The sequence below is a fragment of the Podarcis cretensis genome, assembly GCF_951804945.1.
Source record: "Podarcis cretensis genome assembly, chromosome: 2".
In the NCBI taxonomy this organism is placed as follows: Eukaryota; Metazoa; Chordata; class Lepidosauria; order Squamata; family Lacertidae; genus Podarcis; species Podarcis cretensis.
This window is the reverse complement of record NC_137171.1, coordinates 70374927-70402854: the sequence shown is the minus strand read 5'-3', so window position 1 is coordinate 70402854 and position 27928 is coordinate 70374927. Positions and strand designations below refer to the sequence as shown.

Sequence of the window (27928 nt, the reverse complement as noted above, 5' to 3'; positions counted from 1 at the left end):
GCCCCTGTAAATAGGGTATGTCATCTGAGTATGTCATCTGAGGTTGGCCGGATGACATCGTACAGTTACAGTTTACCTCATATACCAATTAACATGAGATAAAAATGTTTATATGGTTATAACTGAAAAGCAAGTACTCTCAGATTTGTAAGCCAATTTTTTGAGGACTCAGGAAAATATATTGTACTTGGCTATACCTTGGTTATGTTGTGTAGCAAAGTACTGTTGACATGGTTTTAAAGGGGGCAATGATATTGTTACAGGCCACCCCAATCTCCGCTAAGCGGTAGCAAGATTGCAGTGGTGTTGGCATTTAACTAGGATTTGTTATCTTTTGGAATGAGACACAGCGAAGGCTAGTATATTTAAGGAATATAGTTTATTTTACACATATTTACAACCTGAGTTTTGATGGAGGAAATGCAAAACATTACTCCCCAAGAGTGTCTCTCGTGGCTCCTCTCATGGCTTCAGCATGCTTGGGGCCAAAGCAGCAGCTAGTCATGTCCCCTGATATTTCAGTGCAGTATCTCCCAGCCAGTTCTGGCCCCTCCTTTTTCCTTCCCAAAAACCCTTGCTCAAAACCTCAGTTTAAAAGAACACCTTTTTTCCTGTGCCCCCCCCCCCCGTTACCCTGGTAACTTCCCCCTCCATGCCGGCATTGTCTTCTCCCTAGCTGATGGCTCCCATTATCAAACAAACCTTTGGTAGATTCTTTGGTAGATTTGCAAAACTAAAAACGCACGCCAATTAATAAATTTTAGAATGGGGCAAGATTAGATGTGGACACACAAAGCATTTTACAAATCAAGACTCCTTGTGCTCCGCTCCATTCTGCTCCCCCTTTCTTTTCACCCAGGGTGGCCCTGCCCTCTGCCTGCCCCTCAAATCTGGTGCAACACGGGGGGTTAGGCCTCAGCAGGCACAGCCTCTTGTCCTCCTCGCATGCTCTCCAGCAGCTGCTACAAGCTGCCCAAGGGAGGAGGCTGGCAGCAATGGCCATGGAGAGGCAATGGGATGCTCCCTCACAGCTGCCACCGCTGCTGTCACTTGGGACAAGCACCAGCTCATCCTCATCCCCTAGTTTGGCACTGACAGGGGAAACAGGGACATTCTGGGATCAAATAAGGAGCCAGGATGGCTTTCACAATTCCAGGACTGTCCCTGGACACTTGGAGGACATGCAGTTCTCTCCCACGATGGTCCTTGTGGGGAAAGAGATTTGGGTACAATGACTACCGAGAAGGAGGCCATATTTCTCAAAACAAAAACTTGAGTAGGTAACAGGTGGGCAAAGTCTGGTAAAGGGGAGTTCTTGTTCCGCCTAATGCAGATGTCAGTTAATTAGAGGAGAAGGTTATATCATTAGCGGCCAAATCGATACAAAAAAGATTAAGAGCTTTGGACAGCAAGCTCCTGTGCTTTCCAGTACAGCACCTGGGGCTGTATTTAGCTAAAACTCAATATACATTAGCAACACAATCAATGTAGAGTTGCACTGGGATGTCTTCTTGAAATACTTTAATTGGACTCTTTCTAGAATTATCAATGCTAAACAAGACGTCAGCTTTAAGCAGAATCGCTCTCCTTATATGATGGACAGCCCAGGGCCTAGGAAGCCACATTCTCTTTAATTATAGCTTTCCTTCTGGTCTTGAAAGATTTGACAAGTGTTATTGGCAAGAAAGTGGAGGCACTCAGAACTATTCCTGATGGCCAATTCTGCCACCTTCCTTGCCAAATTAATGGGTCAGCCCCCTCTTCCCAGACCTAAAATTCTTCTGAACAGATAAATCACCAGCAATCGGACCAAATGACCACCAACCTTTTATCGTGGATTTATGTTCCGAAAAGAACACAAATCAAACTGTGTTGAACCTGCTTGAAATCATCAGGTCAATAAGCAGAAAATGCCCAATCAATAACATCCATGATTGGCCGATATCTGACATTGCAATATTACATGAAACTGCACAAATGGCGCTAATAACACAATGCTTTCCCTAAAATGTTTTCCGTCATGTTTATTCAATACAGAAGTGCATAGCATAAGCTTATCTAATTCTGTCATCTGCACTGTGCTTTTTAACTTGTTCATAAATGAGCTGGAGCTAGGGGTAAGCAGTGCGGTAGCCAAATTTGCTGATGATGCTAAGTTGTTCAGGGTCATTTTTGTTATGCTATAACCTCTGGTCAAAAACTAGACTTGCCACTTAAATTTATTTATTTTTACTGTGCCTATATCACTAGCCTGATCCAGAGACATATAGCAGGTTAAGCTTCTCCAACTACGTCTGCATGTTGGGCTGTTGTTAAAGGCAGAGGAGGATTTTAACGTTGTTGTTGCTCTAAACAACTCTTCCTAAAGTTAAGGTTTGGAGAGCATTCCTATTTTATGCAATTACTTGGTCCAGTAAAGGATATTCAATATATTCTATAGGGCCATCATTCTATAGGACAGCCTCACTAGTTTACTATTTAAAAAGAACTGAAGGAGAGAAACGATGAAAATAACGGTGATGAAAGCACTCTATTATAATGTTGTGAGAGTACAGAACAATGCGGACTTCTAAGGGCCATGACTTTGTGGTTTCCAGACATTTCAGCTTTTGGCTAAACAATTAAGTAAATGAGATCCTTTGACAGAACACCACCCCTCTTCCTGGCCATTATCATTTGGCAGTTTCCAGTAGGCCCTGTGGTAAAGGTGTGTCTTCTTCAGAGCAATTTTCAAGAAGGCAGTAGCTTTTTACAGACTTGCTCTGGAAGGATGCTCTTTGCTCACCTAAAAATGAGAGAGTTTAGAACGAGAAGAAAGTTCAGCAGACTGCATGCAGACCCCACCAAGGATCAGGGTGAGGCTAGCATCTCAAGGTAGCAAATGTTGGGACATTTTTTTTTTTTTTTTTGCTGTAATTCAGTGTTTGCTGTCCCTGCTGAGAGGCTTCCTGGAGTGGTAATTCCGACCTTTGCATTTGATTTCTGAGTTGAGGTGAAGAGGTGATATGGGGCCACAGACGTTCAGAAAGGGAAATTACCTTAGCAACATGGAATACAATGCCGGGAAGGAAAAAACATAGCTACATAGGCATAGGGAATGTCACTAGCGAGACTATTCTACTTTACTGAACAATTCCACTTAGACAGTGATGTGTGTGTGTGTGCAGTTAAATTCTCTTGAATTAACCAATATATCACCAGTGTAGGTCTGGGATCCCCATGAACCTTCAACCTGTGGGGCTGTCTTAGCATTCAAACAGTTGCAAGCTGCAGCTAGTTTGGACAATGAAGCCCTGCTCTTCTCAACATTATATTATGGGAAATAGCTTACAAAAATGTGTATACCTGGAGAAATTCATACTAAAATGCTGGTGAATATTCATGAGGACCTGATGAAGAAATGTGGTGAACTGAACATAAAAATAGGAAACTGAGAGAAACCAGTACTGGCAGATTTGCCTATTCTCTTTCAAAGTTTCACTGAACTCAGCTTCATTAGGTTGGTGGTGTCCAGCATAACAAGGATGCTATGCAGCAGGCTGCTTGTACAGTGTTATTCAAGAAAAATATAATTGCGCAGCTAGCACATTACAGCATAGTCCGGAAATAAGCTGGCATTTACTTAGCACACAGAAGGGCTTTATTACAGTGTATGCTGGAAGATATTGCTCGATTAACCCTGTCTCCTTTGCTCTAACCTCTAAAATTACACTCTCAGAAATTGCAACGCAAAAACCAGCAGCTCCAAATGCCCTCGTGAATGGCCTGGACGACCCAGCACAGGTTGCTTGTTACTGAATAACACTCTGGTCTGGTTTCCACATTTCTTTAAAGCGTAGCTAAATTAAACTACGGTATGTTCTGTGCAGTGTACCAATGTTCACTGCTGAAGCTGTGAGTGCTTCCTCCCTCATCCCCACCAGTGGCATAGGAAGAGGGGGTGGAGGGGGCGGGCCCCCCCGGGCGCCACTCTGGGAGGGGTGACAAGATGGGCCCTGCCTCCCCCCAGCTGTAGAGCAGCCAAGGGGGCCTGCAGTCCATATGGGCGCCGCTTGTGCGGCGTCCGTATGGGATGGTGCTCACGTGGCAGCCTGTACCGTCGCCATGCACGAGCGACAGCCCATATGGATTGCGCATGTGCAGCATCCCGTACGGTCACTGCACATGCGCAGTCCGTTTGGGATGCTGCACATGTGCAGTCTGTACAGGCTGCTCCGCCCCGGGTGCCGGAGAGGGTTCCTCTGCCACTGATCCCCACCACTCATCCTGCTGCTGCTGCTGCTGCTGCTGCTGCTGCACTGCTGGAAAACAAGCCATGGTCTGCTTTAGCATTACCTCTGAGCCAAGGTTCATGGTTTGTTTTGCCCCATCCCAACAAACCACAAATGATAAACACAGTTTGTTCTTTTCTGCCTCTATACCCCACATTTCAGTCCAGCAGACTCATCAGGGCCTTACAGTGAAAACAAGATACTATAAAATAAATTTTAAAGCAATGTTTTCTCATACTAATTTCTTTATTTGTTTGCTTGTTTCTAAAGGATAGGTGTCTTTGCAGCGACTTACCAATTCCCCTGCTTAAACCAACCAGTCTAGCACAGTTTAACAGACAAAGAAGAGAAGCAGTGGCATTTCTCCGGCTGCTTTCATCGCATGTCATACATGCTGTATGTATACCCTGAACTTGACAAAGTGTTCGCCCCTGTACAGTAACTCATCTGACTCCAATGTAGTGCTCCCTGAAATGGAAGAGTTACACATTACCTTTCCAGTTTAATTAAATGTTCCCGGGATAAATCTCGTGTTTATACATGCTTGCAATGTGCTTCTACTACTCCTGACTGCTCCATTTATAAACTGACTGGATGCAGTCCAATCATCTCCAGTTAATGTACCTGTCACTCACTGAAAGCTAAGACTCCTGGGAGGTTTGCTGTCCGAGTCCTTTTATTTGCTGCAGTTATTAACTGTTATGTCTCTGAAACTGAGTTATTTATATTCATTAGATATCTGTACACACACTCAAACACCTTTTGAGCCATTATCTTTTACCAGAATGGAGGACTGCAGAAGTCCAACATTGCAAGCGTCTACTTTGAAAATATTGAGAGTGCTAGTTACATAGAAAGGGCAGTGTGTGGGATGTGGAAATCTCAAGCGTTGGTTCCAAGGCCGGCTGGAAACAAGAAACTGATCGACACGGAGCTATGATTCAAGGTCAACTGTATTTTTAATACCATTTCTTTAAAATATTTATATCCTGCCTCTTGAATCAAAACCGATTCACAAGGCAGATTTCAACATAAAACGTGTGTGTGTGTGTGTGTGTGTGTGTGTGTGTGTGTGTGTGTGTGTACTGTATATAAAACAGCAGCAAGGAACATAGCTCAATCAGTAGAGCACGAGACTCTTAATCTCAGGGTCATGGGTTTGAGCCCCAGGTTGGGCAAAAGATTCCTGCTTTGCAGGGGGGGTTGGATTAGATGACTCTTGTGGTCCCTTCCAACTCTACAGTTTTACACTTCTATGATCAGAAGCATCAACATGCTAATAACTGAGGAAAACAGCATCAGATTCTGCTTAAAGCTGTGGGAAACAGCGTAGGTGGGGCATCCCTTTCTAGTTCATAGAGGTGTGGGGCAGGAGATGGGATACTTAGCACCACTACAAACATATAAAACTTTACTTCCCCTATAAAACCTCACTTCTAAGTGCCATGCTTTCTCCTAGGGTCCTGTGCATTCTAAGGACACCTCCTGTCTAGGCTTCCAGCTTCACGCAAAAGACGTTACATTGCAGAGGGTTAGGATCTCCTCTGATCCTATGACTCGGACCCTTGGTTCAGGAAATTCTGAAAGTTTTATTAAGAAAATTAGCACACTGTATTGTCTCAGAATACAGGCTGCAAGGCTCAAAAGGTACACCAGCAGAAACTTGGCTAGGCAAAGCAAATGTGTTGCCTCCACACCTGACACACGTGCCCTGGCTCTACTTTTAAAGGGGTAGGACTGGTCTTTTGTGTGGTTCTTGTTCAAGGTAAGAAGACAGTGCTTCCAAGGAAGCACTTCTACAAGGAGACCAGATCTGTTCGTGCCTTTGCTGATGGTGACATGTCATGTGGACTTACATTCCAGTCCTTACAGTTAGGGTGATTGCAGGAAGGCTTCAATTGCCTGTGAAAGCACCCATATTTGCTGCTCACCTGAGCTCCAAAGCATAAGGAGCTCATGCCACAAAACGGGTGCCACAATGGAAACAGCCCTCCTCTGAACTCTGGCCAGCCTAACTTCAACAGGCTTGAGGACATTCAGGAGGATGGAGGGAACCATCTCAGTTCCACTTGCCGGCTAAGGGCTTTGCATATTCTTGTTGCACAAGTGCTGATGCCATTCCTGGTCAGCAGCAGTGAATCAGGGGATCAGTGGCAGACACTGCTGAGGTGCTGAGGCCTCAGCAGATGTCTAACAAAGCTGATTCCTTGCAAACATAAATGAGACAGGAACATATCCACAGTCCACTCAGCAGCAACTTTCTAGTGAGGCGGATGCCTGACCACAATTCTGCCGCATGTTCCCGTAACTAGGCTGGATATGAAGCAATAATAAGGAAGCCCATCGAAGCAGGGTGTGTGTGGTTTAGCAGAGAGCACACAGACACAGCAGCAACCACCAATTAGAACAACTATTTCTGCAGAGTTTTACAGGGTTTGCTTGAGAAAAATGATGCAGAAAGGCTGGATTCTTGACTTGGAGAAAGCCCAGCTCCTTGTATCTGTTCCAAGAACTGGGGCCACTAAAAATAACAAAGGGCCTGGGTCAGATTTGTTTTAGGGAAAGTGAATTTTGGAATACAGCAGTGATACAGATTGCTCTATAGGGACTGGGAGAGTAGATCAAGGAGCAATGGGAGGAAGAGAATCATTTTGAAAGTGGATCGCAGTGCGGGAGGTTGCATGGCTCTACCTGCCCCTCCCTGTTTCTCCTACCCTGTTTTTGAAAATATTGCAATAGTACTACATTCTGGTCCTCAGACAGTTATCAGCAATTCTCTTATTTGCAACTGATGTAACTTCCCGCCTCTTCTGCCTTTAAGCATCGTTGGCTCTAAGGGACTGTAATAATCACATTTTAACTACAATCATGAAAAAGAGTGCTTGTTATTCTTTAGAAAATTGCACTTCTCGCTGTAATTATGCATCAACAAAGCTTTTTAACTCCCATTGTCTGACCATACTAAAAGCAGTGTTGAAAATGAAGCCGTTCTTACGTTTCTTTTAATAATGAAAGCTAACAGCACACTTAGGGTTCTTGGTTCTCTGTCCAAGTGCAAAGGAGGATGGCAGATTCTTAACTATTCTATCTAAAAGTAGATATGTACATGTACTGCATTCACTTAACTGTAACTGCAGTGATGGCTGCTAGGGTCAAAGATCAGAAATTCATCCCAAACATCAATTCTACATTTGAAATATCGGTTATGTCTGGGAAAATCCAGACGTATGGCAGCCCTAATGGCTGCAGATATATATATATATATATATAGAGAGAGAGAGAGAGAGAGAGAGTCATGATTGTACCCCAGCTTTCAGCACAGAAACATCACAACCATCATGTCTCAGACTGGTGGGAATGGTGGGAGGAACCAGTTGGTGAAACCTCAAGGAAAGAAGGCTCTGAGCCAGGAGCTTGGTGCTGGGATGACAATGATTGGTCAGAAGGAGAAGAGGGAGACACCTGGGAGGAAGAGGTGTCAGAAGCTAAAGAGGCTTAGTGAGCTGGGAGAGTCTGTGGCGGAGAGAAGTCCAGAGTCAGAGGCAGAGGCTGAAGCAGGCGAGTGGGAGAAGGGAGGCCAAAAGGCTGGTGAAGAGTCATGGGTGTTTCCCCCTCATGCTGCAACAAGCTCCTCTCCCCATAGTCTCCCAGAATCAAGAGAGGCGTGAAGAGAGCAGAGAAGTTAGCTTCAAGCAGGCAAAGTCTCAGATTGCCTGGGGAAAACCCTGAAAAGGAGGAGACTTAGGCAGATGTGGGGAGACAGGAACCTTTAGCCTCCACTACTGCTTCATGAAGAAGAGTTGCTGTGCTCATCAGGCCTGACGCTCCTGTGCAGATCCTGTTTTTGCTAATAAAGAGTTAACTCCAACTTGCTTGGTGTGGTTTCTAGCATCTGCTGCTGATTATAACAAGATGGTCAGCTTGTAATGGGAATGGTGAATTAGGACATTGTGGGGAAGGTGCATGAAAGAAGAGGCAAACATGGAAGGGGCTGAGCACCTCTGCATCCAACCAACCAACCAACCAACCAACCAACCAACCAACCAACCAACCAACTGTCCTCTGTAAGTGTCCCTCTCCACATTCCCATTATCTCATGATACACAGTGTGAGGCTGGAGCACACATTTACCAATATAAGAGTCTGCATTTCTGCCCCAAGGCAAGTACAGGAAGCTCCTTGATGAACATGGCCTTAGATACTCTTCAACCGCTGAAATTGACTTAAGTTATCAGACTGGGGGGGAAATGCACTGGACATCGAGAAACCAGCCCAAAGTTATTCTGGGTTAGATCTTAATTTCATAACCCCCAGTTGATTTTTTGGCCACCTTAAAAGTCCCCCTTCCCAAGAATGAATGGATTTGTAAAACACAGCTGATGGGCTTGATTCTATCTGGCAAACCCAATGACTCTCATAAAATGTATGATGCTGATGCTGTAAGCCTGCAACACTTATGACTTAATTTTCTTCAGATTGTCTAATAGTGCATCTTACGAAGCAACATCCAGGAAATAAGTTTTACATTGCAGCTAATGTACTGACAGCATATAAACCTTATTGGCTGATTTACTGCTCCATGATGAGAATGTACATGGTACCATCTTATCTTTTATCTGAGTCAATGTGGCCAATAAAAATAGGAATTCCAATACACCCAATTAGTTTAGCTTGAAAGCATCTCATCTCATCTCATCATTAGGGTTGTTATCCATCCAGAGTTTTCTGGGAACCTCATGATGTCTGGTCACTTGGCCAAGGCTGAAAGGGCCAAACCATTCTCCACCTCCTTGGGACAGTGACAAGTAATCCCTAATGTTAGAAAACAGGCAGTTTTGAATTTGCATATATATTTAAATTAATCATAGAGGGTTTACTTTTTCTGACAGAATGGCGACCACACAGATATATCACCGTGAACGGTATGGCTGAAAAGCTAAGCTGAGGGGTTACCTCTCTATCTTTTCATATAGCTTATTAATAAAAATGGAGCCAATGCTTACATTTCACTGTTTCGTAGATTAGAGGAATATAACCTTGGGCCTATCCAAGAATGAATTGGACTTAAGAAAAAACAGAAATAGATTCATGGTGCAATTCTGTATGTGTCTACCCAGTATCATTTTCAATGGTACTTATTGTCAATGAGTATTCCCTCAAATTTGAAAGTATTCTCCGAGTTCTGAAGAGCACTGTGAGTATCATACAAAGGACAAGAAGAATACAGTTGGGGAACTAAAACAGAGTTGTCTGGCTAAACCACCATTATTACTCCATTTCAGAAGAGATAGCCCCTTCTTTATCCGAGAGATGGGATGCCTCTTCAAAGAAGATGCCTGCCATACATATATTTTTAACTGCAAGTGCTTGCAGTAAACTTCCTTTTGAAAAAAATACTCTGCCCAGGTGATTGGGCACCAGTTTTCTGACCGCTCAAGAACAATTAAATGAACTGATTAATTGACAAAACCTGTAGCTCTTGTAATAATCACTCTTCGTTTAAAATGTAGGCAACTGCTGTGAAGAGGTTTTAATGACAATTCCTAAGTGCTCAGTCCAAAGATGTAGGCAGGAAAGATGTCCACATTTTAGCAAGGGCGATAACAAGCTCAGGACTGAAGCAGTTGCCCCATTATCTGATCTGATGGAAGCATGAAGCTCTATAAAACAAGGGGAGAGAAGCCTCTCTGAAAAATGCAACAAGACAGAGGAGACTTGTCGGGGTACAGTGTCACTTTGCATTGGCTAATGAGTGTAGTGAACATTGGGAGGCAAGGTGTGCTGCTAATGTGGAACACCATTCTCAGGAAATCTGCTATGGCAGACGCCATCAAAGTAGGCCATGCTTAGATAATGCAGCTGACGGGTGGCAGAGCAAACCTGTGGGCTCTACTTCCCTGCAGGGTAAGCACACGTCCTTTCAGTTTAGTGAAGTGGACGTTTCTCACCACCCTTCCTCTTTCCTCCATCCAGGAATGCTGCTACTAACAGTCTGACCCATGAAGTGCTCTTCTGGCACAAGGAGACCTATCTAAATGAAAGGAACCTGGGCCAGAACAACAGCGGAGAAAGGCTATGTACTACACTCCAATCCTTGGCCCATTTACTAGATGGGAAGCCCCACTGATTTCCAAGCAGCTCGTTTCCAAATAAGCTTGCTCAGATCTTGGAAAGATCGCTGGTTTTTTAATTCATGACATTCATGAATTTTGAGCCCCCGTTGACCAGCTTATGTGCTCTGAGCAGGTCACATGACTTCCAGCCCACTGCACCGCCCCCAGACAAATGCAGAGCTGAGCCTAGATAATATTTTATTATAGCTGTGCAACAGCTTTTGACAAGGATGGGAGCTGTTCTGGGCATGGTGAGAGGAAAGGGGAAGAAGAAATGGAGATTGGTTAGTGTAGGGCCGAGGAAGCAGCAGCCAGTGGAGAAGGACCAAGAACTATCTGTAGCCCTTCCTCAAGGGCAGACCCGGCTTTTGTCCTAAGCAAGTCAAGCAGATTCATGGAGGATAAGCCTAGTAACCCCAATGGATATGCTTTGCCTCCCTGGTCAGAGGCAGTACACTTCGGCTGCTGCATTTAGGTTTCATTTGTAGGCTTCTCATAGGTATTGGGGTGGCACTGTGAGAATAGGATGCCAAACCAGATAGGCTGCTGGCCTGATCCATCTGTTTGTATGTAAGTGTATGTGTGCCAGTAAAACAGCATGAGACTGAAGGGCTGCGCCTCAGGACACTTTATAATGTGCAAGGGATTGTGGGCAGCAGACCCTTCAGGCCCCACAGCAACACTTGGGTTAGTAGAAGTTCTTGGCCGCTGGACTCTTTGTTCAGCAAAACAGACCTTTCCAAGTCTGCAGATCTTCCACCACATGCTACACATGCATTTACAAATGGTTCTAAATGATCACAAGGGCTAGGAGCTAGTGTTCTTCTGCTACCTGATTTTTGTCTAGATATCTGGTGTGAGGCATGTACATACCACACACTCTTCTCATCCCCCGATGCTTCTATAGATGGACTGGAAGTCAAATGCCTTTCGTAACAATGCAAATAGAAAAGGGAGTGGTTTCTCTTTGTGCCGGTGTTTGATTTCTTTCATCGTGGTGCTTTTTATTTACTTTTCCACTCATTCTTTTCTGCTCATTCTTTTATTAGTTGCTGGACCAGGGGTTAAATGCTGTACAACAAGTCCACTCCCAGAAAGGGGTTCAATGACTGGTCAGAACTGCATAAACTTGCCATGTATTCAAAAGCTCCCTCGTAATGATGAGTCAGGGCGAAAGGATGATTGAGGTGAAATGCCTCTGTGTGGTTTTTAGAAAAATGCAATTTGCATCAGTGCAGTTGGGGACTAATAATGGATGGGATCTGAATGAAACCATTGTGTGGACCTGAGAGATCCTCCCTCGTCTGAAGCTAGTATTTGCTTTTGAGGTGGGGGGAAAGAGGTACCAAAAGAACCTCAGACGTCAGAAGAGGAATTTTCCTTAGGACTGCAGCAGGGGAAGGAAAAGGTTAACTATCGCTCCATGCCTGCCCTGATCCAATTACTTTAACAATCAGCCCCCCCAGCTGATGCAATTTGCATTTAACCTCACTCACTGTACTTTGACCCTTATTTAACACTTAAAAGAAAGAAGAATGTGCTAAGCATTTCATTGTTTGACAATCATTTCCTTTAGAACCACACAGTTAACATAAGGAAATATGTTATATACATATTTTAACAAAACCCTACATTATTATTTTTTGGGGATGGGGAATCGAAAGTTACAAATGCTGCTCCCTAAAAGCCACCATCAAGCCTGCAACTGTAGTTTTGTTCATGCAGTGTGCAATCACATCCATGGTCTTTGGCATTTGAGGTGTACAGTAAGTCCCAAAGCCACTAGCTGGCACTGAGCACTGAAACCAGAGGTTGGCCTGCTTGTATAGGGCAGCAAAGTACAGCTGTTGCTTCACCACACCATCTGTTAACTCCACTTTTGGGGTTTGTTTTGGGTAAAGCACCAAGCAGATGGATATCTACATAGCTGCCACCCTCTGGCCTTAATTAGCATTCTGGTGCCTTTATTTAGGTGCATAACAAAAGGGAGGTACTGTCATACCTTGGGTTACGAACGCTGCGGGTTTCGCGTTTTCGGGTTGCGGACCGTGCCGAACCTGGAAGTACAGGAATGGGTTACTTCTGGGTTTTGGCGCTCGCACATGTGCAGAAGCACAAAATGACGTCACACGCATGTGCAGAAGTGCCGAATCGCATCACGCCTGTGTGCAGACGTGGCACTTCAGGCTGCGAATGCTGCGTGTTGCAAACATGCCTCCTGCATGGATCACGTTCGCAACCCGAGGTATGACTGTACAGTGGTACCTTGGGTTACAGATGCTTTGGGCTACAAGCTCTGCTTACCAGGAAGTGGTTGCTCCAGGTTAATAACTTTGCCCCAGAATAAGAACGGAAATTGTGTGCCAGCGGCGCAGCGGCAGCAGGAGGCCCCATTAGTGAAAGCACGCCTCAGGTTAAGAACCGTTTCAGCTTAAAAACGGACCTCTGGAATGAATTAAGTTCTTAACCCAAGGTACCACTGTATTTTAGAGACACTTCACATCTAATCAATACAACTCAACTCTGTTCCAAAGTAATGTTTACCAAACTTTTCCTCCTATAACGGATCCTTTGGGGATGAGACAGGATTTGAGCACATGTGGAATCTCGGAGCTCTGATTCAATTTGTTTTTAGATTTGGAGTTCGCTGCATGCACTGGTGATGGCAACAAAGACTGCTTTTTGGCTGGCTTTGGATATTGTGCATTTTGCTAATGGATTCCTGGGGCATTTATAAAAGAAGGAGCTGAAGACGAGGTGTCTGTCTTTACATTGCATGAATCAGAGTGCCCTAGAGACAACTGCAGCTATTCCATCCCAATTTATTAACTGTATCACTCATCTCACCTGAGAGTTATATGAACCCAAGCAGGGAAAGATTAATAGCATTCTTGACACATTGAACCCAACTATGAAGTCATCATGTTGTAATGGTGAAGTCAGAGACAGATCACTAAATGCCTGGAATTAAGTGCTGAAAAGGTATGAGAGAAATGCAGAAAAATGAGGTGTGGGGTGTGTTTTTTTAAGGAAGAAAGAGAGAGGCACTCATGCAGCAAGCAGATCAGGGCAGAGGTGCAGAATAATCAGACCTCAGTGAAATTGCATTTCTATTGCATATTAAACAAGCATTTCAAACTGGTATTGCACCCTAAGAGTATTTAGCCAGGTTAATGTAGCTTTTGGGTTATAGCTGAACCACTAAGCAGCATATATTCCCATTATAATCAATAGCATGATTGCCATGTACGGTAAGTGGTTTAGCAATGGTGTCTTCTGCAACCATTGTCTAGAGCGCTCCTGTGGTTTAACCGACTGACTGCTTTAAAAGAGTACTTAACAAATTTGATCAGGAGGTGATTTCTATTAGGGCATGTAGAGACCAGCCTGTGCATTTCTGGGCCCAACTTAAAGTGCTGCAATTGAACTTTAAAGCCCTAAATGTTTTGGGACAAGGATTCATGATGACTGCCTGTGCCCACAGCCTGAGACCTGCCTCAGAAGCCCTACTTTCCTGCCTGTGTGTGAGAGCAGATTCAGATGAATTTCAAATCCCAAATCAAAATGAGATACTTTGTGAAGGCATTTCGAACAGTGGCGTAGCGTGGGGGGTGCAGGGGGGGCCGGGCGCACCGGGCGCAACATCTGGGGGTTAGGGGGCGCAAATCCACGGGTTAGGGGGTGCAAATTACTTGCCTTGCCCCGGGTGCTGACAACCCACGTTACGCCACTGATTTTGAACTTGTCAGAGGTGAAGCAGGATCTTCACAATATGGTACAAGTTAAAGCAAGGAGCCCTGAAGTGCTTTGTGGGACTTTAGCGATCCAGACATCAAAAAATACAGCAGACAAGTGTCTGCTGAAAGCAAAAGTAATGTCTCTAAAGATACCATAATATCTGGGTGGGGTGATGGAGGAAGGGAGAGCAAACAGTGAAAAGGCACAGGAGGAGAGCTCCATAATGGCTGACAGGTCAAGCTTGTAATAAAGGGAATTTTTATATTCAGAAAGTGAATCCCTTAGTTCTTTCTACTCCAAAATCCATTTTAAAGGCGCCCAGCACAAAGTCCCTAGACCTATATGTCTGCAATTTGGCAGGTTCCCCATGCCCAACAGGAGTGTATCTATAATATATGCAATTTTCAGCCACTAAATATAATGAGTGATGATTCCCACCCTAAACGTAAACCTGCCCTCAGAATACACATGTCATCCATTTTTGCCCCCAAATTTAAAAGTTATAATTGGTTCCTTTTTTGGGGGGGGGGAGGATGAGATCACATTTTAAAGACCCTGGACCTCTTTGCCTGTAATTAGGCTTTAGCCACCGTGATGAGCTACTATGCATGCAAATGCCATCTACTTATGCCAAAAGAGAAAAAGTTTTTTTTTTAATTTCCCATGAGGTGAAATGAAGCAGACTTGAACTCCTGATACAAATCCAGCAGCCACTGAAATTGTTCCATCCAGAATGGACTGTTTTACGAAACAATGAATTGTGATCCAAGCCAGATTTTATGGTTGGTGCACACCCCTATGGCAGGTACAGGGACGGGGCCTTCAGATATTTTAAATTATAACGAAATATTTTTCTGGAATTGGAGCCTTTTTCTGATCTTCTGCATTTTTAGCTACTTCACAACTCAATGGAGACATTTCATAGTTCCCCACATTTTCTTATTTTTTGTACACCACATCGGAATTACCAATGCATGTCAGTATGTGTAGGGGTTTACTGACACATTCTGTGGCATAGTTTGAAGACAGGTGATGCCACAATCTTGCAGAAACTCTGTGTCTTATCAGTGCCTAGAGAAAAGATTGGCTGAGAAAATATATATATTTCTAAGGAGCAAAGACAGGATATAAATGAATAAATTTAGCATAATATTAGGTTACCCCAGAATCATGAGTAGAACATACATTAATTCAGGAAAAGCATGATGATTAGTTCTGAAACAAGGGACAAACTATAAATCAGATAAATTTCCCTGGGCCCGGAAAACAATCTCATTTCAGTGAGCATTCTCAAGACCCTGTCATTCAGGGGTGCCAACAGGATATTCTGGGCCCAGTGCACTCTGTGTGGATTGAGACCCCCAACTCACTCATAAGGCAAGTGACTTTTCATAGATGACAAGAAGTGGGAAAATCTCCATGGCTTGCAGATTGATATAAATATACTATATTTCCAGACAACCTGTTTATTAAGGTTGAATGTTCATCCTGATTTGTTTGCAATGAAATAAGACAACATTGGCTATTTAATGACCATTCATTCTGATTGGTTTGTGGGGAGGCTAGACGATGTTGCATCAAAGCAAGTGTTATCCCACATTTTCCGTCATTTTCCTTATCTCAGAAGTCTGATCCTTTGCTGGTATGTGACTGAATTCTACTCAAAAATAGTGATGATCTGGGGGTTCCTTTGTTCGCATAAGAGATACAGTGGTACCTCAGGTTAATAACTTAATTTGTTCTGGAGGTCTGTTCTTAACCTGAAACTGTTCTTAACCTGAGGTACCACTTTAGCTAATGGGGCCTCCCACTGCCACCGCACGATTTCTGTTCTCAAAGATCTTAACCTGAGGTACTATTTCTGGGTTAGCATAGTCTGTAACCTGAAGAGTCTGTAACCTGAGGTACCACTGTATTGGGGACTCAGCTAGATCGGTAAAGAAAAAGCGATTCATATGCGTTGTATATGCGATATAATAATGTGCCACTAGATGATGCTGCAGAGTCCCATTTCTTCCCTACCTGAAACGCTTCTTTGATGTGTCTAGATCCAGCCTAGGATACAGAAATTTGCATGGGACCCCAGTAGCACCTATGCAGTCCCTTCACAGTTGGAGGCAGTAAAGCTTCTGAATAGCAATTGCTGGAAACCACAAGAGAAGAGAGTGCTCATGTGCTTGCAGGTTCCCCATGGGCATCTGGATGGCCACTGTGGGAACAGGATGCTGGTCTAGATGGGCCATTGGCCTGATCCAGCAGGCTCTTCTTCTGTTTTTATCACTAGTTTACATTTAGCACATGCTGAGAGTAACCGGTTCCTATTGCATTTCCACTTAGTACCTTCCATGCAGAAAGATAATTTCATAATGCCTTAGCTCTCAGGTGTTCCTAGTTCACCATACAACCTAGCCACCAGCCCTCAATCTCAACAGAGGTCACAGTCTGAAAAAGCCATGGAGACGAGGTTTCATTATCAGTCACCGAAATAATCCTTGTTTTTTGAAATGCAGCCATGAGATATGGCTTCTGCTGCACAGGGCTCTAGGTTTGCAGATGGAAGAATTGTCTCGAGGGCTAACAGCCTAGCACCTTTTGCCAGCAAAAGATGACAGGAATAAATAAACTCTTGCAATGAATGGTTTGCTACTGCCATTTCTGTAATGAGGAAGGGTCTGTTTTCAATCAGTGCTGCTCCCTGCTTTCCCTTAAGTGTATTCTGTCATTGATTGTCCCCTAAGGGCTGGAGCACAGATAGCACTGCATCAAATAATTGGAAAGTCAAACTCTGTGTTCTATTACTCATGTTAACAGGCTCTCCAGATAGTAGATGCTTCAGATTGAGAGCTAATCATCACCACCACCAAGGACCATCCGGATGTGTGTGTACCTCAGTCACATGAGACATCTTCCTGGCAACAGCCAATGAAACGGCCTGCCTGGTTTTTGCAACACAAAGCAGCTGATTTATAAGATGTCTAGCTAGGGGTAAAGAGGGGAAATGAGCAGAGAGGTGGAAGAGAGAGACAATTGGAGGCTGGAGTTGGAACTGTGGTACATAATTGCCTGCTATAGCAACCAGCACCAGGCCGTGTGTGAAGGACCTGCAGTTGCTGCAGCTTTAGCCCCCTCTACAGGGCTCAACTTACCTCAGAAGCTGAGGCACATCATGGTGCTTCTTGTTTGCACTTACTTCTCAAGCTTATTTTACAGATGTTCTCCACTCTTGCCTTTCTATTCTTTTCCAGGGGAGCTGCATTAGTCTCCTGCAGGAAAAGCAACATAAGTCATGTGTCACATTTACCTATTTATTATCATTTTATTTACTTTGACATTTATATCCCGCTTTTCTGCAAAGAGTTCAACGTGATGTACATTTTATTCCCACAACAACCCTCTAAGGTAGAGTTAGGCTGAGAGAGGCAGTGAATGGCTCAAGTTCACCCAGTGAGCTTCATGGCTGAACGGGGATTTGAACATGGGTCTTCTAAACCCTAAGTCCAATACACTACCCTCTGTACCATACTGGCTCTCATCTAAGTTGTAGCTGATGAAATGACCTTTAGTTCACAGAAGCCTATGCCATAATAAGTTTCTATATATTTAATAAATAAAACAATAACAACATTATTTTTGGTACTATTACTCTTCATTTTTTCTATTCTTTGTAAGTTACTTTTTCATTAAAAAAGCATAATTGAATTTATGGTTTTCCATTTTGTTTGAGCCCCCTCCCAAAAATAAGGAATACAGAATATTCATATAATTTACAAACTTTTGCAAAGCAGTAATCATGTAACATAGAGAACTAAAAGTTAAAGGCAGTGGTAATTGGCTTGAAATATTACCATATTTCCCAAAGACATGCCAAGTAGGGGAAAAGGGTAAAGGACTCCTGGATGTTTAACTCCAGTCAAAAGCAACTGCGGGGTTTAGGGAAGTTTTTAATGTTTGATATTTTATCACGTTGTTGTTGTTGTTGTTGTTGTTATTCTGTTGGGAGCCACCCAGAGTGGCTGGGGAAATCCAGCCAGATGTGTGGGATATAATTGATTTGTTGTTGTTGTTGTTGTTGTTGTTGTTGTTGTTGTTGTTGTTGTTGTTGTTGTTATGTGAGGCGCTCATTTTGCTTCAGGCCAAGGGAGCCAGCATTTGTCCACAGACAGCTTTCCAGGTCATATGGCCAGAATGACTAAACCACTACTGGCGTATGAAGGACCATAATGAGTGCCAGAGCACATGGAAATGCTGTTTACCTTCCCGCCACAGCGGTACCTATTTATCTACTTGCACTGGTATGCTTTGTGAACTGCTAGGTTGGCAGGATATGGGACAAAGCAATGGGAGCTTATTCTGTCGCGGGGATTCAAACCGCCGACCTTCTGATCGGCAAGCCCAAGAGGCTCAGCGCTTTAGACCACAGCACCACGCACTCCCCAAGCAACATCACTAGGAAAAACGTAACATAAATAAATCCACATCAGTTTATTTTTCTCAAATAAGGGTCTGCCACTTACAATCATTATGAAACTACATAGAAAGAGGGGGAAATACATTTTCAAAAGTCAGTCCCTGGCCACAGGCTGCCCACCTGTGCCCTGGAAGTGGTGGTATTTCTTCATGTACAGAGTGCATACAGAGTCCTCTTGCATATTCCAGAGTGTCCATATAAGGGCCCATCCCTCACATACCACATAGCTTCTAAAATTATGGGCATTTTGTTAGAGAATGATAAGTAGCAATAATAATTGGTACAGAGTGCCAACATTCAGTTAGGGAAAAACGGAAATTGAACTAAATTGAAGGGGAGAAGATCAGACAGCATATACTAATGTGCTACAGTACTATGAAGTGAAAAACATTACCAATATAAAACATTACCAAAGGGTGGGAGGAAATGTTCTGGTGGTTAGTTTTGGACCCTGTCCCTGTTCATCTACATACTGATAGAATGGTATTATGCTGCTTTTTATTTCTCTCCTAATTCTGACACCTCAGGCGTCTTTGGTAAATTAGAACGGGGGGTGGGGGGGGGAGCATAGCTACCCCAGCTTTACTACAGGAGCTTAATACCATTCTGCAGCGTGCTTAGCATAGTGATTAATCTGGACCTGGACCCAATTAAGGATATATCTGCCTGCAGGGAATGTTCCAAGTGTCTAACACACCAGCACTTTGCTCCAAAGTAGTTTTAAAACACTTTTAAAAAACCATCTTCAATAATTCCTCCTGGCTCTACTTGTTATACATTTATGTATTTTCAGGGATCTGTTGGGGCAGTTGACTTTTATTTTTATTTATTGAATTTATATCCCATTCTTCCTCCCAGAGGAACCTAGTTCCATAGGTCAATTGTGCATTGTAAAGAATATGTATTTTTCATATTTAATGTATGTTCTGCCTTTCTATGTCTTATGGAAATACATCCCATATTATCCCAGGGGATAAAATTGTGAATAGTAGATCCCAAAACATCTTTCACATCTCATTTATCATGCTGGAGATTTTGTGCTCATTACAGACATATTCTGTAAGTTAAAAATCATTTTTATCTTGTATTTTGAATATTCTCCATCTTCATTCTATCATTGCGGTAACTAGGAGTGAACTCGGGAGTTCATGTGAACAGCTGTTAAAGGATCACATCCTTCTGTTTCCCTGCATAAATAAAACCCAAGCTCAAAACAGTCTTCAAAGTTTTCTAATTAAAGGTAAATCCGCTGATTCTGGTATCAATTCCAACCACAATTTAAGGAGAGATAAAAATGTATGAGGGAAGTCCGCTCTCAATAACTATCATGTTCCAAGTTTGAATTCTGAATCTATTTTTAACAAACCTTTTTCTACAACCATGGCAATGAAGAAAGTCTCAGGAACTCTGCGTTAAGAGTTCTCATCAATCTCTAAGCATCTGCAAGACCTCAATGCCTTATAAGCTCTTTCTCTCTCATTACTGAAGAAGCAACCCACAATGCCCATTACATGACATTTCCACACACACTGGCTGTGGGTTTTAATCCTGGGAATCTATTGCCCCATTTTCTGTGGTCCTGTGTGGCACCTCTCTCCCTGCTGAGCAGCTGATTAAAAATGACTCGCTCTTACTGTTAAGTTGTGGGTTGACATAGCAGACGACACAGCGATTTCTCCAAAGCAGCTCTTTATTTTGTAAGCTGGAACAGAACTAAGCTGAGGAGCTCAGTCAGCCTGCTTATATAGAGCTCCAGAACAATGTAACTGTTGCCATTTTCTAAAACTATCCAATCACTGAACGTCACTTTTCGATCCTTCATTTGCGTACAAAACTATCCAATCACTGAACGTCACTTTTCAATGCTTCATTTGCATAACTATCTACAGTATCCCCCTGTTGGCCCAGGGTGAGAACTTCAGTACATAACACTTACTGTGCTTGAGGATAGATTGTGGACCATCATTCAGACCTCACTAGTATACTGTGAGACACCACAGTTGTTGCAGCTGCTATCTACAGCAACACCTGCTTCTTTAGGGCATGTCTACACAGGACCTGCTAGCGATGGGTCCAGGAGGGCCATTTGGCTTGGGGCCTCCATCTCAAACAGGGCCTCAAATTTAGACACCTGTTAATAAAATAAAATAAAAAAGGTTAAGTTTTGCAGCTTGTTCTATGCACATCAGACCAAAATATGACATACTCTCACATCTTAGAACTATAAACTTAGGCAAATAAGAGATGTGAGCCTGGAGTCTTGCTACTTCAGTTGCTAGTAGTAGTTTATCATAAGGGCTAATGCACACAAGGTAGAATGGAATCACTTAGGATACAATTTAAACAGGACTTGCCACCTCTCCATGGTCTTATCTACAAGTCTTTATGCTGAGAAGACAGCAGTGGGAGCTGTGCTGAGTGACGTATGTATACATTATTGTGGGTCTGTTCTATACTGGTTGGGACGTGGGTGGCACTGTCGTCTGAACCACTGAGCCTCTTGGGCTTGCCAATTAGGAGGTTGGCAGTTCAAATCTGTGTGACAGGGTGAGCAGGTACTGCTGCAGTGGGAAGGTAAATGGTGTTTCCATGCGCTCACGATGTCCCATTGCGCCAGAAGCGGTTTAGTCATGCTGGCCACATGACCTGGAAAGCTGTTTGTGGACAATGCCGTCTCCCTCAGACTGAAAAGCGAGATGAGCACTGTTAAGTTGTGGGTGAACATATCAGACGACATAGCGATTCTTCAAACAGCTCTTGTTTATTCACAGGCCAGAACAGAACTGAACTGAAGGGTTCAGTCAGCCTGCTTATATAGAGCTCCAGTACAACGTAACTGTAACAATTTTCTAAAACTATCCAATCAGTGAACATCACTTTTGATCCCTTATTTGCATAACTATCTACAGTATCCCCCTGCTGGCCCAGGGTGAGAACTTCACTACATAACAAGCACCACACCCCATAGTCGTATTTGGCTGGACTTAACCATCCAGGGGTCCTTTACCTTAAACATCAGTTGAGTAGTGCCCTATTTTAGAATAGTAATCATCATCATCATCCTCAATTACCACCCATCACTGCACAATATTAAGTTAAAAAGAGCAAACCCTGCCCACAGGTTCTTGATCTGAGAAAGATAAGACTATTAGGAAAGGGAGCGGGAAGGTGAGGATGGGAGAAGAGGTGGAGATTTCAGGTTTGGGGAGAAAATACACATTTCCAGATACTGTTCAAACACTTGCAAGGAGAGAGGGGTGGTAATGTGAGTAGGTGGGGAAAGATCAAGAGAGAGAATGGATGAAGTGTTAAATAGGATTAATCTGACCAACAAAAGAGTATCAAGAAAATAGAGAAGAGCAGGCAAATAGAGACAGGCTGAAGTACAGACAGATAAGAAGCCAAGAAAATAAGAGACTCCAAAGCAGAAAGCAATTTACCAATTGGCAAAACAGATTAAAGATGCAATCCTATACAGTGGGAATAAGTCCTAGAAAGACCTACAGTACAGCTTAAGAAGTGCTGTTTGCTACATCTCATTTCCAGTTCCTTACCCACCCACTCCTGGCTGGGTTCAGCATTTCCAATTAATTGGTTGAGAAAGATTCTGCCCAGAGAAACCCTAAAAGGAGAGCCAACGTTGGTTTCAGACTGGCAAGCCTGTCCAAGTAATCAAAGGTTAAACATAATCTAGTTATCTTTAGACAGAAATGGAATTGAGAAACACAAGAGGTTTGTGTAAAAACCCATTAAAATGAATACAACTAACACACAAAATTCAGATACAGTACAAATGTGCATTACTAGCTGTTATAGATGGACAATGATTTTTCCGTTCCTCTTAGGAGTTCAGAATTTGTTCATAAGTATGCAACATTGGTGCACTTCTGCACAATGCTCTCTGCCCCATCAAAGATTATTCTGGCTGAATTTCTCTTAGCATAAACTGTGGGCTTGGGGTCCATAACCTTACAAATAAACGCTCATAGCCCAATAATTGTTGCATCTTAGCAATTTATTCATGTAATGGACACATTACCCTTCATCTTTTTATTGATTCTCGGTCATTCTCTCACTAGCAGGTTGTTCCAGGGGAGAGCAGAGATTATTAGTCTGAAATCGTGCCATTGTGCAATGATGTGATGAACTAACTCCTGCTTTCCCAACGTCTCCCCACTTAATGTCAGCTAAGTTAATCTGCAGCTCTCTCAGATGTTATCAGCTTCATGAGCGGCGTATTTAATTAGCCTCCTGCTTTAAAAGCCAGCCCTGGGTGTCACTTAAAAGGTGCATCTATTACATAGTAGAGTGACAGAATGAATTATGAGCTCTCATTATGAAGCCAGTCTGGAGAAATTGGATTACTGAACTCTTAGCAATCAGTACCCTTTCGCCCTTTTCACTCCAGCTTTCAAGGAAAAGCCCAAAGCGCCATCTTCTGCTCACTAACTGGAACCAAAAATAATGTGAGCACTCAGCTCTGTCCGAGGGGAATTGCTAAGAGAGAGGCCTTATAAATTTAGATCTAGCTGCCTGTCCATCAGTTAAATCACTTACCCAGTCTGCTTGTGTGCACATGGCACATGCCAACCAGAAGTGCCCAAACCTTCAACAAGCCGCCTAATAGCCAGTCAGAACAATGGGATGATAAAGCTGGCGTTTTTGTTGTTGTTTAGTTGTTTAGTTGTTTAGTTGTGTCCGTCTCTTCGTGACCCCATGGACCATACCATACAAGGCACTCCTGTCTTCCACTGCCTCCTGCAGCTGACACTGATAAGTATGGTACCTGCAAGGGATGGGTGATATATCATACCTTCCATCATTTCTCTGATGAAAATAGGGACGTCCCATTCCATAATGATAATTTTACTATTTACACACCACACATTTTACTGGGTTGCCTCAGCCACTCTGGGCAGCTTCCAACATATATAAAAACATAATAAAACACTAAACATTGAAAAAAACCTTCCCTATACAGGATTGCCTGCAGACAGCTCCAACATTTATCCAATGAAAATAGGGACATCCTAAGGAAAAGTGGGACATTCCAGGATCAAATAAGAAACAGGGATGGCTACTCTAAATCAGGGATGTCCCTGGAAAATAGGGACACTTTGAGGGTCTGATATATTGTCCCAAACTGGTTTGAAGTCCATACTGTGATATCAGTTTCATAATTTTTAACCTGGCAATATATCACAAAACTTGCAATGTGGGAAAAACTGTGAAGCCAGCCAATGCTTTTTTCAATTCATGCAGCCTCTGTTAATGCTGCTGACTCAGCTCTTCCCTACCTCCTTGCAGGGGGTAGTGAATCACAAGAGCAGGCACTGGCAAAAATCACAATGTGGGGAAAACCAATGCCTCTACATAGCTCCACCCTTATTTCAGTCATTGTGATATATTGGTATAATGTGATCTTTAGTTGGTGATATATTACGATCTTGAAAACCAGATACAGTGGTACCTCGGGTTAAGAACTTAATTAGTTCCGGAGGTCTGTTCTTAACCTGAAACTGTTCTTAACCTGAGGTTCCACTTTAGCTAATGGGGTCTCCCACTGCCACCGCACGATTTCTGTTCTCATCCTGAAGCAAAGTTCTTAACCCGAGGTACTATTTCTGGGTTAGCAGAGTCTGTAACCTGAAGCGTCTGCAACCTGAAGCGTCTGTAACCCAAGGCATCACTGTATCGCCCAGCCCTACTACCCGCAGAGATCAGATTGGATGCAAATTGAATTGTCCTCAACCAAGTGACCTTTCTCCCTTCCCCAATTTAATACGACATTTCAGAACCTCCTTGGGCAGGGCAGTGGAGCACCACCTGGTACCTCCTTTCTGGGTCTGCTTCTGTAAGCAGGATCCTCACTTGCCTATGTTGCTGCTCGCCCTGTAAAGCCTTTAAAGGTATGATGTGTACTTCAGGTCTATGTCAACCAACTGAAAGCGGCAGGCTTTGGTCAGCCTAATTTTGCATAAGAACATGTTGCAAACCACACAAAGCAATATCCATTTCAGAAAACACCTCAGACAGGGTGCTGAATAACTGTACACTTCCTAACTACGTAGTTATCTGTATATAGCTCCCTGTAGCCATAGACCATTGACAATTGCTGATTTAAAAGATATCAGAACATTTCCCCAGCATGATAATCAAAGTGCAAGTCTGATTGCATCACGCTAATCAATGCTCTTATTTTATGGTGCTGACTTCTGACCCTAATGCACACCTCTGTGAGATCATTATGGTGTTAACTTAGAACCCTTATGACAGAGACTAGAGTGTGAGAAGGGAGGGTATGTGTGTGGAAAACTGTAATATTAATTCTCCCATCTCTGTGGAGACATTCAGAGTGGCGAGAGGTTGCAAAAGAAATCAGTGCTCTGTCTTTTTGGAGAGAGGGTTATATGCAGGAAGCTTTTTAAAGAGTAGCAGGAAGAAAGAAAGAGCTTTGTAAAGAAACAAAACAAGTTCTTTCCAGTAATATGGGTTTTCTGGAAACCTCAGAATTACTCCATACAATTTAGGGGAATTTTCAGTTTGGACTAGAAAATTTCCTGATGCATTAGACTCTAGGGCCTACAGAGTGATCTAATTAGGCATGCCCGTTTTTACTTATATTTAGTAAATAAGGCTAAAAACTTTGGAATGACCACACTTGCATAATATTTATTTGCAACTGGCATCTATCCATTGCTACTAATTCAGGCTGAATACAATGTCCAATTTTTGAAAAAGGCCCTTTTTCTGCTCAGGGCACTGCCAGACACCCTGTTTATTGAGCATTCATCCTGATATGATTGCTAAGCAATTAGACAATGTCAGCAGTTTAATGAGCATTTGCTCAGATTTGTTTGTGGAGAGGCTAGATGTGACATCAAAACAAGTGTTTTCTCACACGTTCCACAGCATTTTGCCCTCAATTTCCTTATGCACAACAAACCTGCAATAGGGAAATATAATACTTTTTTGGAAGACCTGCAGATCAACTTTAATTGCACATCCTGAATTTACTAGTATGTGAATCCCTCCTGAAAAGAGCATCCGCATAGAAGCACCCTATGTCTTGTTTATTTCTTTTGTGAGGTCAGAAACGGAATACACTTTTGCACCGCTAGGGGTCTCCTGCAGCACTCTTGGAGTAGCCTCCAGCAGACACTGGTGGACCACAACTCCCAGCATCCCCTGCTGCAGGACTTACTGCCCAACTGGATGAGAAGTGTAGTCCAGCCAGAGACTATGGACTCTTAACTCACGCAGAAGTAAACAGCAACTGCAAGTGATAGACTAAGCATAGTGTAGGGAAATCCCAGCAGCTTACGTAAAGGTAAAGGTACCCCTGACCGTTAGGTCCAGTTTCAGACGACTCTGGGGTTGCGGCGCTCATCTTGCTCTATAGGCCGAGGGAGCCGGCGTTTGTCCGCAGACAGCTTCCGTGTCATGTGGCCAGCATGACTAAGCCGCTTCTGGCGAACCAGAGCAGCACATGGAAACGCTGTTTACTTTCCTGCCAAAGTGATACCTATTTATCTACTTGCACTTTGATGTGCTTTCAAACTGCTAGGTTGGCAAGAGCAGGGACCGAACAACGGGAGCTCACCCCATTGTGGGGATTTGAACCGCTGACCTTCTGATCGGCAAGCATGAAAACAGATATTTTCACTACCATCAAGTCATTTCCATGGGAGGCCATGTAAACACCCCCAACAAAAAACCCACAAATGCAGAATAAACTACATCTACATACCCACAAAAACCATACATGAGATATAGTTACTGAATCCTCCTTTTATCTCTAAATTATTCACAAATTGTCATTTCTATTTTATTAGATGAAATCAGAACATTTACTTCAGAGCTTCTACCCATACCAATCTATATGGCTTTGGAATTTATCTGCCTCAGCCTGGATTATTTGTAAAATCAATAAAATCATACCATACCAAAAAATAATAATTCATGGTACAACTAAAACCCTGTTTGGCTGTACATTCCACTAAAATTAATGAATCTTTTGAGTAGCATGGTTAGATTTGGGCTATATGTGTAATAACAAGACTAGGATCATCCAGGTTTATAATGCAATCCCATGTATGTCTAAAGGTAAAGGGACCCCTGACCATTAGGTCGTCACGGACGACTCTGGGGTTGCGACGCTCATCTTGCTTTATTGGCCGAGGATCCGGCATACAGCTTCTGGGTCATGTGGCCAGCATGACTAAGTCGCTTCTGGTGAACCAGAGCAGCGCACGGAAACGCCACTTACCTTTCCACTGGAGCAGAACCTATTTATCTACTTCATGCTTTTAAACTGCTAGGTTGGCAGGAGCAGGGACCGAGCAACGGGAGCTCACCCAGTCGCGGCCAACCTTCTGACCGACAAGCCCTAGGCTCTGTGGTTTAACCCACAGCACCACCCGCATCCCATGTATGTCTACTCAGAAATAAAGCCTACTAAATCTAATGGGATTTACTCCCAGGAAAGCATCATAGGATTACAACTTCAAAGCACCAAGTGTTTCATAGAATACCAGATTTATTCAACAATTATGTGCAATACAATCAATAATTCTAAGGAACAGCTTATGGGTGTGCGTCTGCTGGACGGAAAAACACTGTGCATCCATCAATCACTTGTCAGTAAGCAAAAACCAGCAGGGTTTGGGTATTTTTTTTAGGTTTCTAGGATTGCAAAGGAATAGGAGACAGAACTTTAGGCCCATTCCGATTGCACATTCATGTTGTACAAATACCTGTTTTCCTTATATCTAGGAAATGCAAGGAAATAAATACCGAGGTATTGCACCAATTTTTACCAAGACGTAGGTAGGATAAACATACTCTAATCTGCTCCCTAAATTGTGGAGCAGGTGTCTAGTTCAAACTGCTACATGCCATGCAGGGGTCAACAAACTTTTTCACCACTGTCCCTCAGACCTTGTGGGGGGCCGGACTATATTTTTTTGGGAGGGAAATGAACGAATCCCTATGCCCCAAAATTAACCCAGAGATGCATTTTAAATAAAAGGACACATTTTACTCATGTAAAAACACACTGATTCCCGGACCCTTCGCGGGCCGGATTTAGAAGGCGATTGGGCCTTAGTTTGCCTACCCCTGCTAGAGCAACAACACTCATCCTGCAGGAGAGGAATGCGGAGGAAGAACCATCGGGCTCGGAATTTATCTCACTCGCGCCTCCTCCAGGCTGTCACTTCTCGGCCAATCAGGGAGCAGGAGTTCCAGGCCTCCAGTTTTCATTAGTCGAAAGTCGCGTGAAGGAGCCGAGCCGCGTCCTCCAATAGGGTTGCGGGGCTGCGTCGCGCGCGAGCCGC

At 43.4% G+C, this 27928-nt stretch overlaps 1 protein-coding gene across 2 annotated transcripts; it reads right to left on the bottom strand.

Moving 5' to 3' along the window:
* Nucleotides 1–1656: 1656 nt before the first annotated feature.
* LOC307209367 (uncharacterized protein) lies at nucleotides 1657–27912 on the bottom strand. Of its 2 annotated transcripts, none has more exons than XM_079964376.1 (5): nucleotides 27786–27912; nucleotides 23148–23376; nucleotides 22149–22250; nucleotides 17313–17385; nucleotides 1657–2785 (listed from the first exon to the last, which is right to left on the bottom strand). In XM_079964376.1, exons 2-5 carry the CDS (start codon nucleotides 23166–23168, stop codon nucleotides 2673–2675), a joined length of 309 nt encoding a protein of 102 aa, XP_079820502.1. In that variant the 5' UTR covers nucleotides 23169–23376; nucleotides 27786–27912; the 3' UTR covers nucleotides 1657–2672. The 2 variants fall into 2 exon arrangements, with proteins under 2 accessions (XP_079820502.1, XP_079820501.1); XM_079964375.1 differs by lacking the exon at nucleotides 27786–27912 and adding an exon at nucleotides 27410–27489.
* Between the last annotated feature and the right edge of the window lie 16 nt (nucleotides 27913–27928).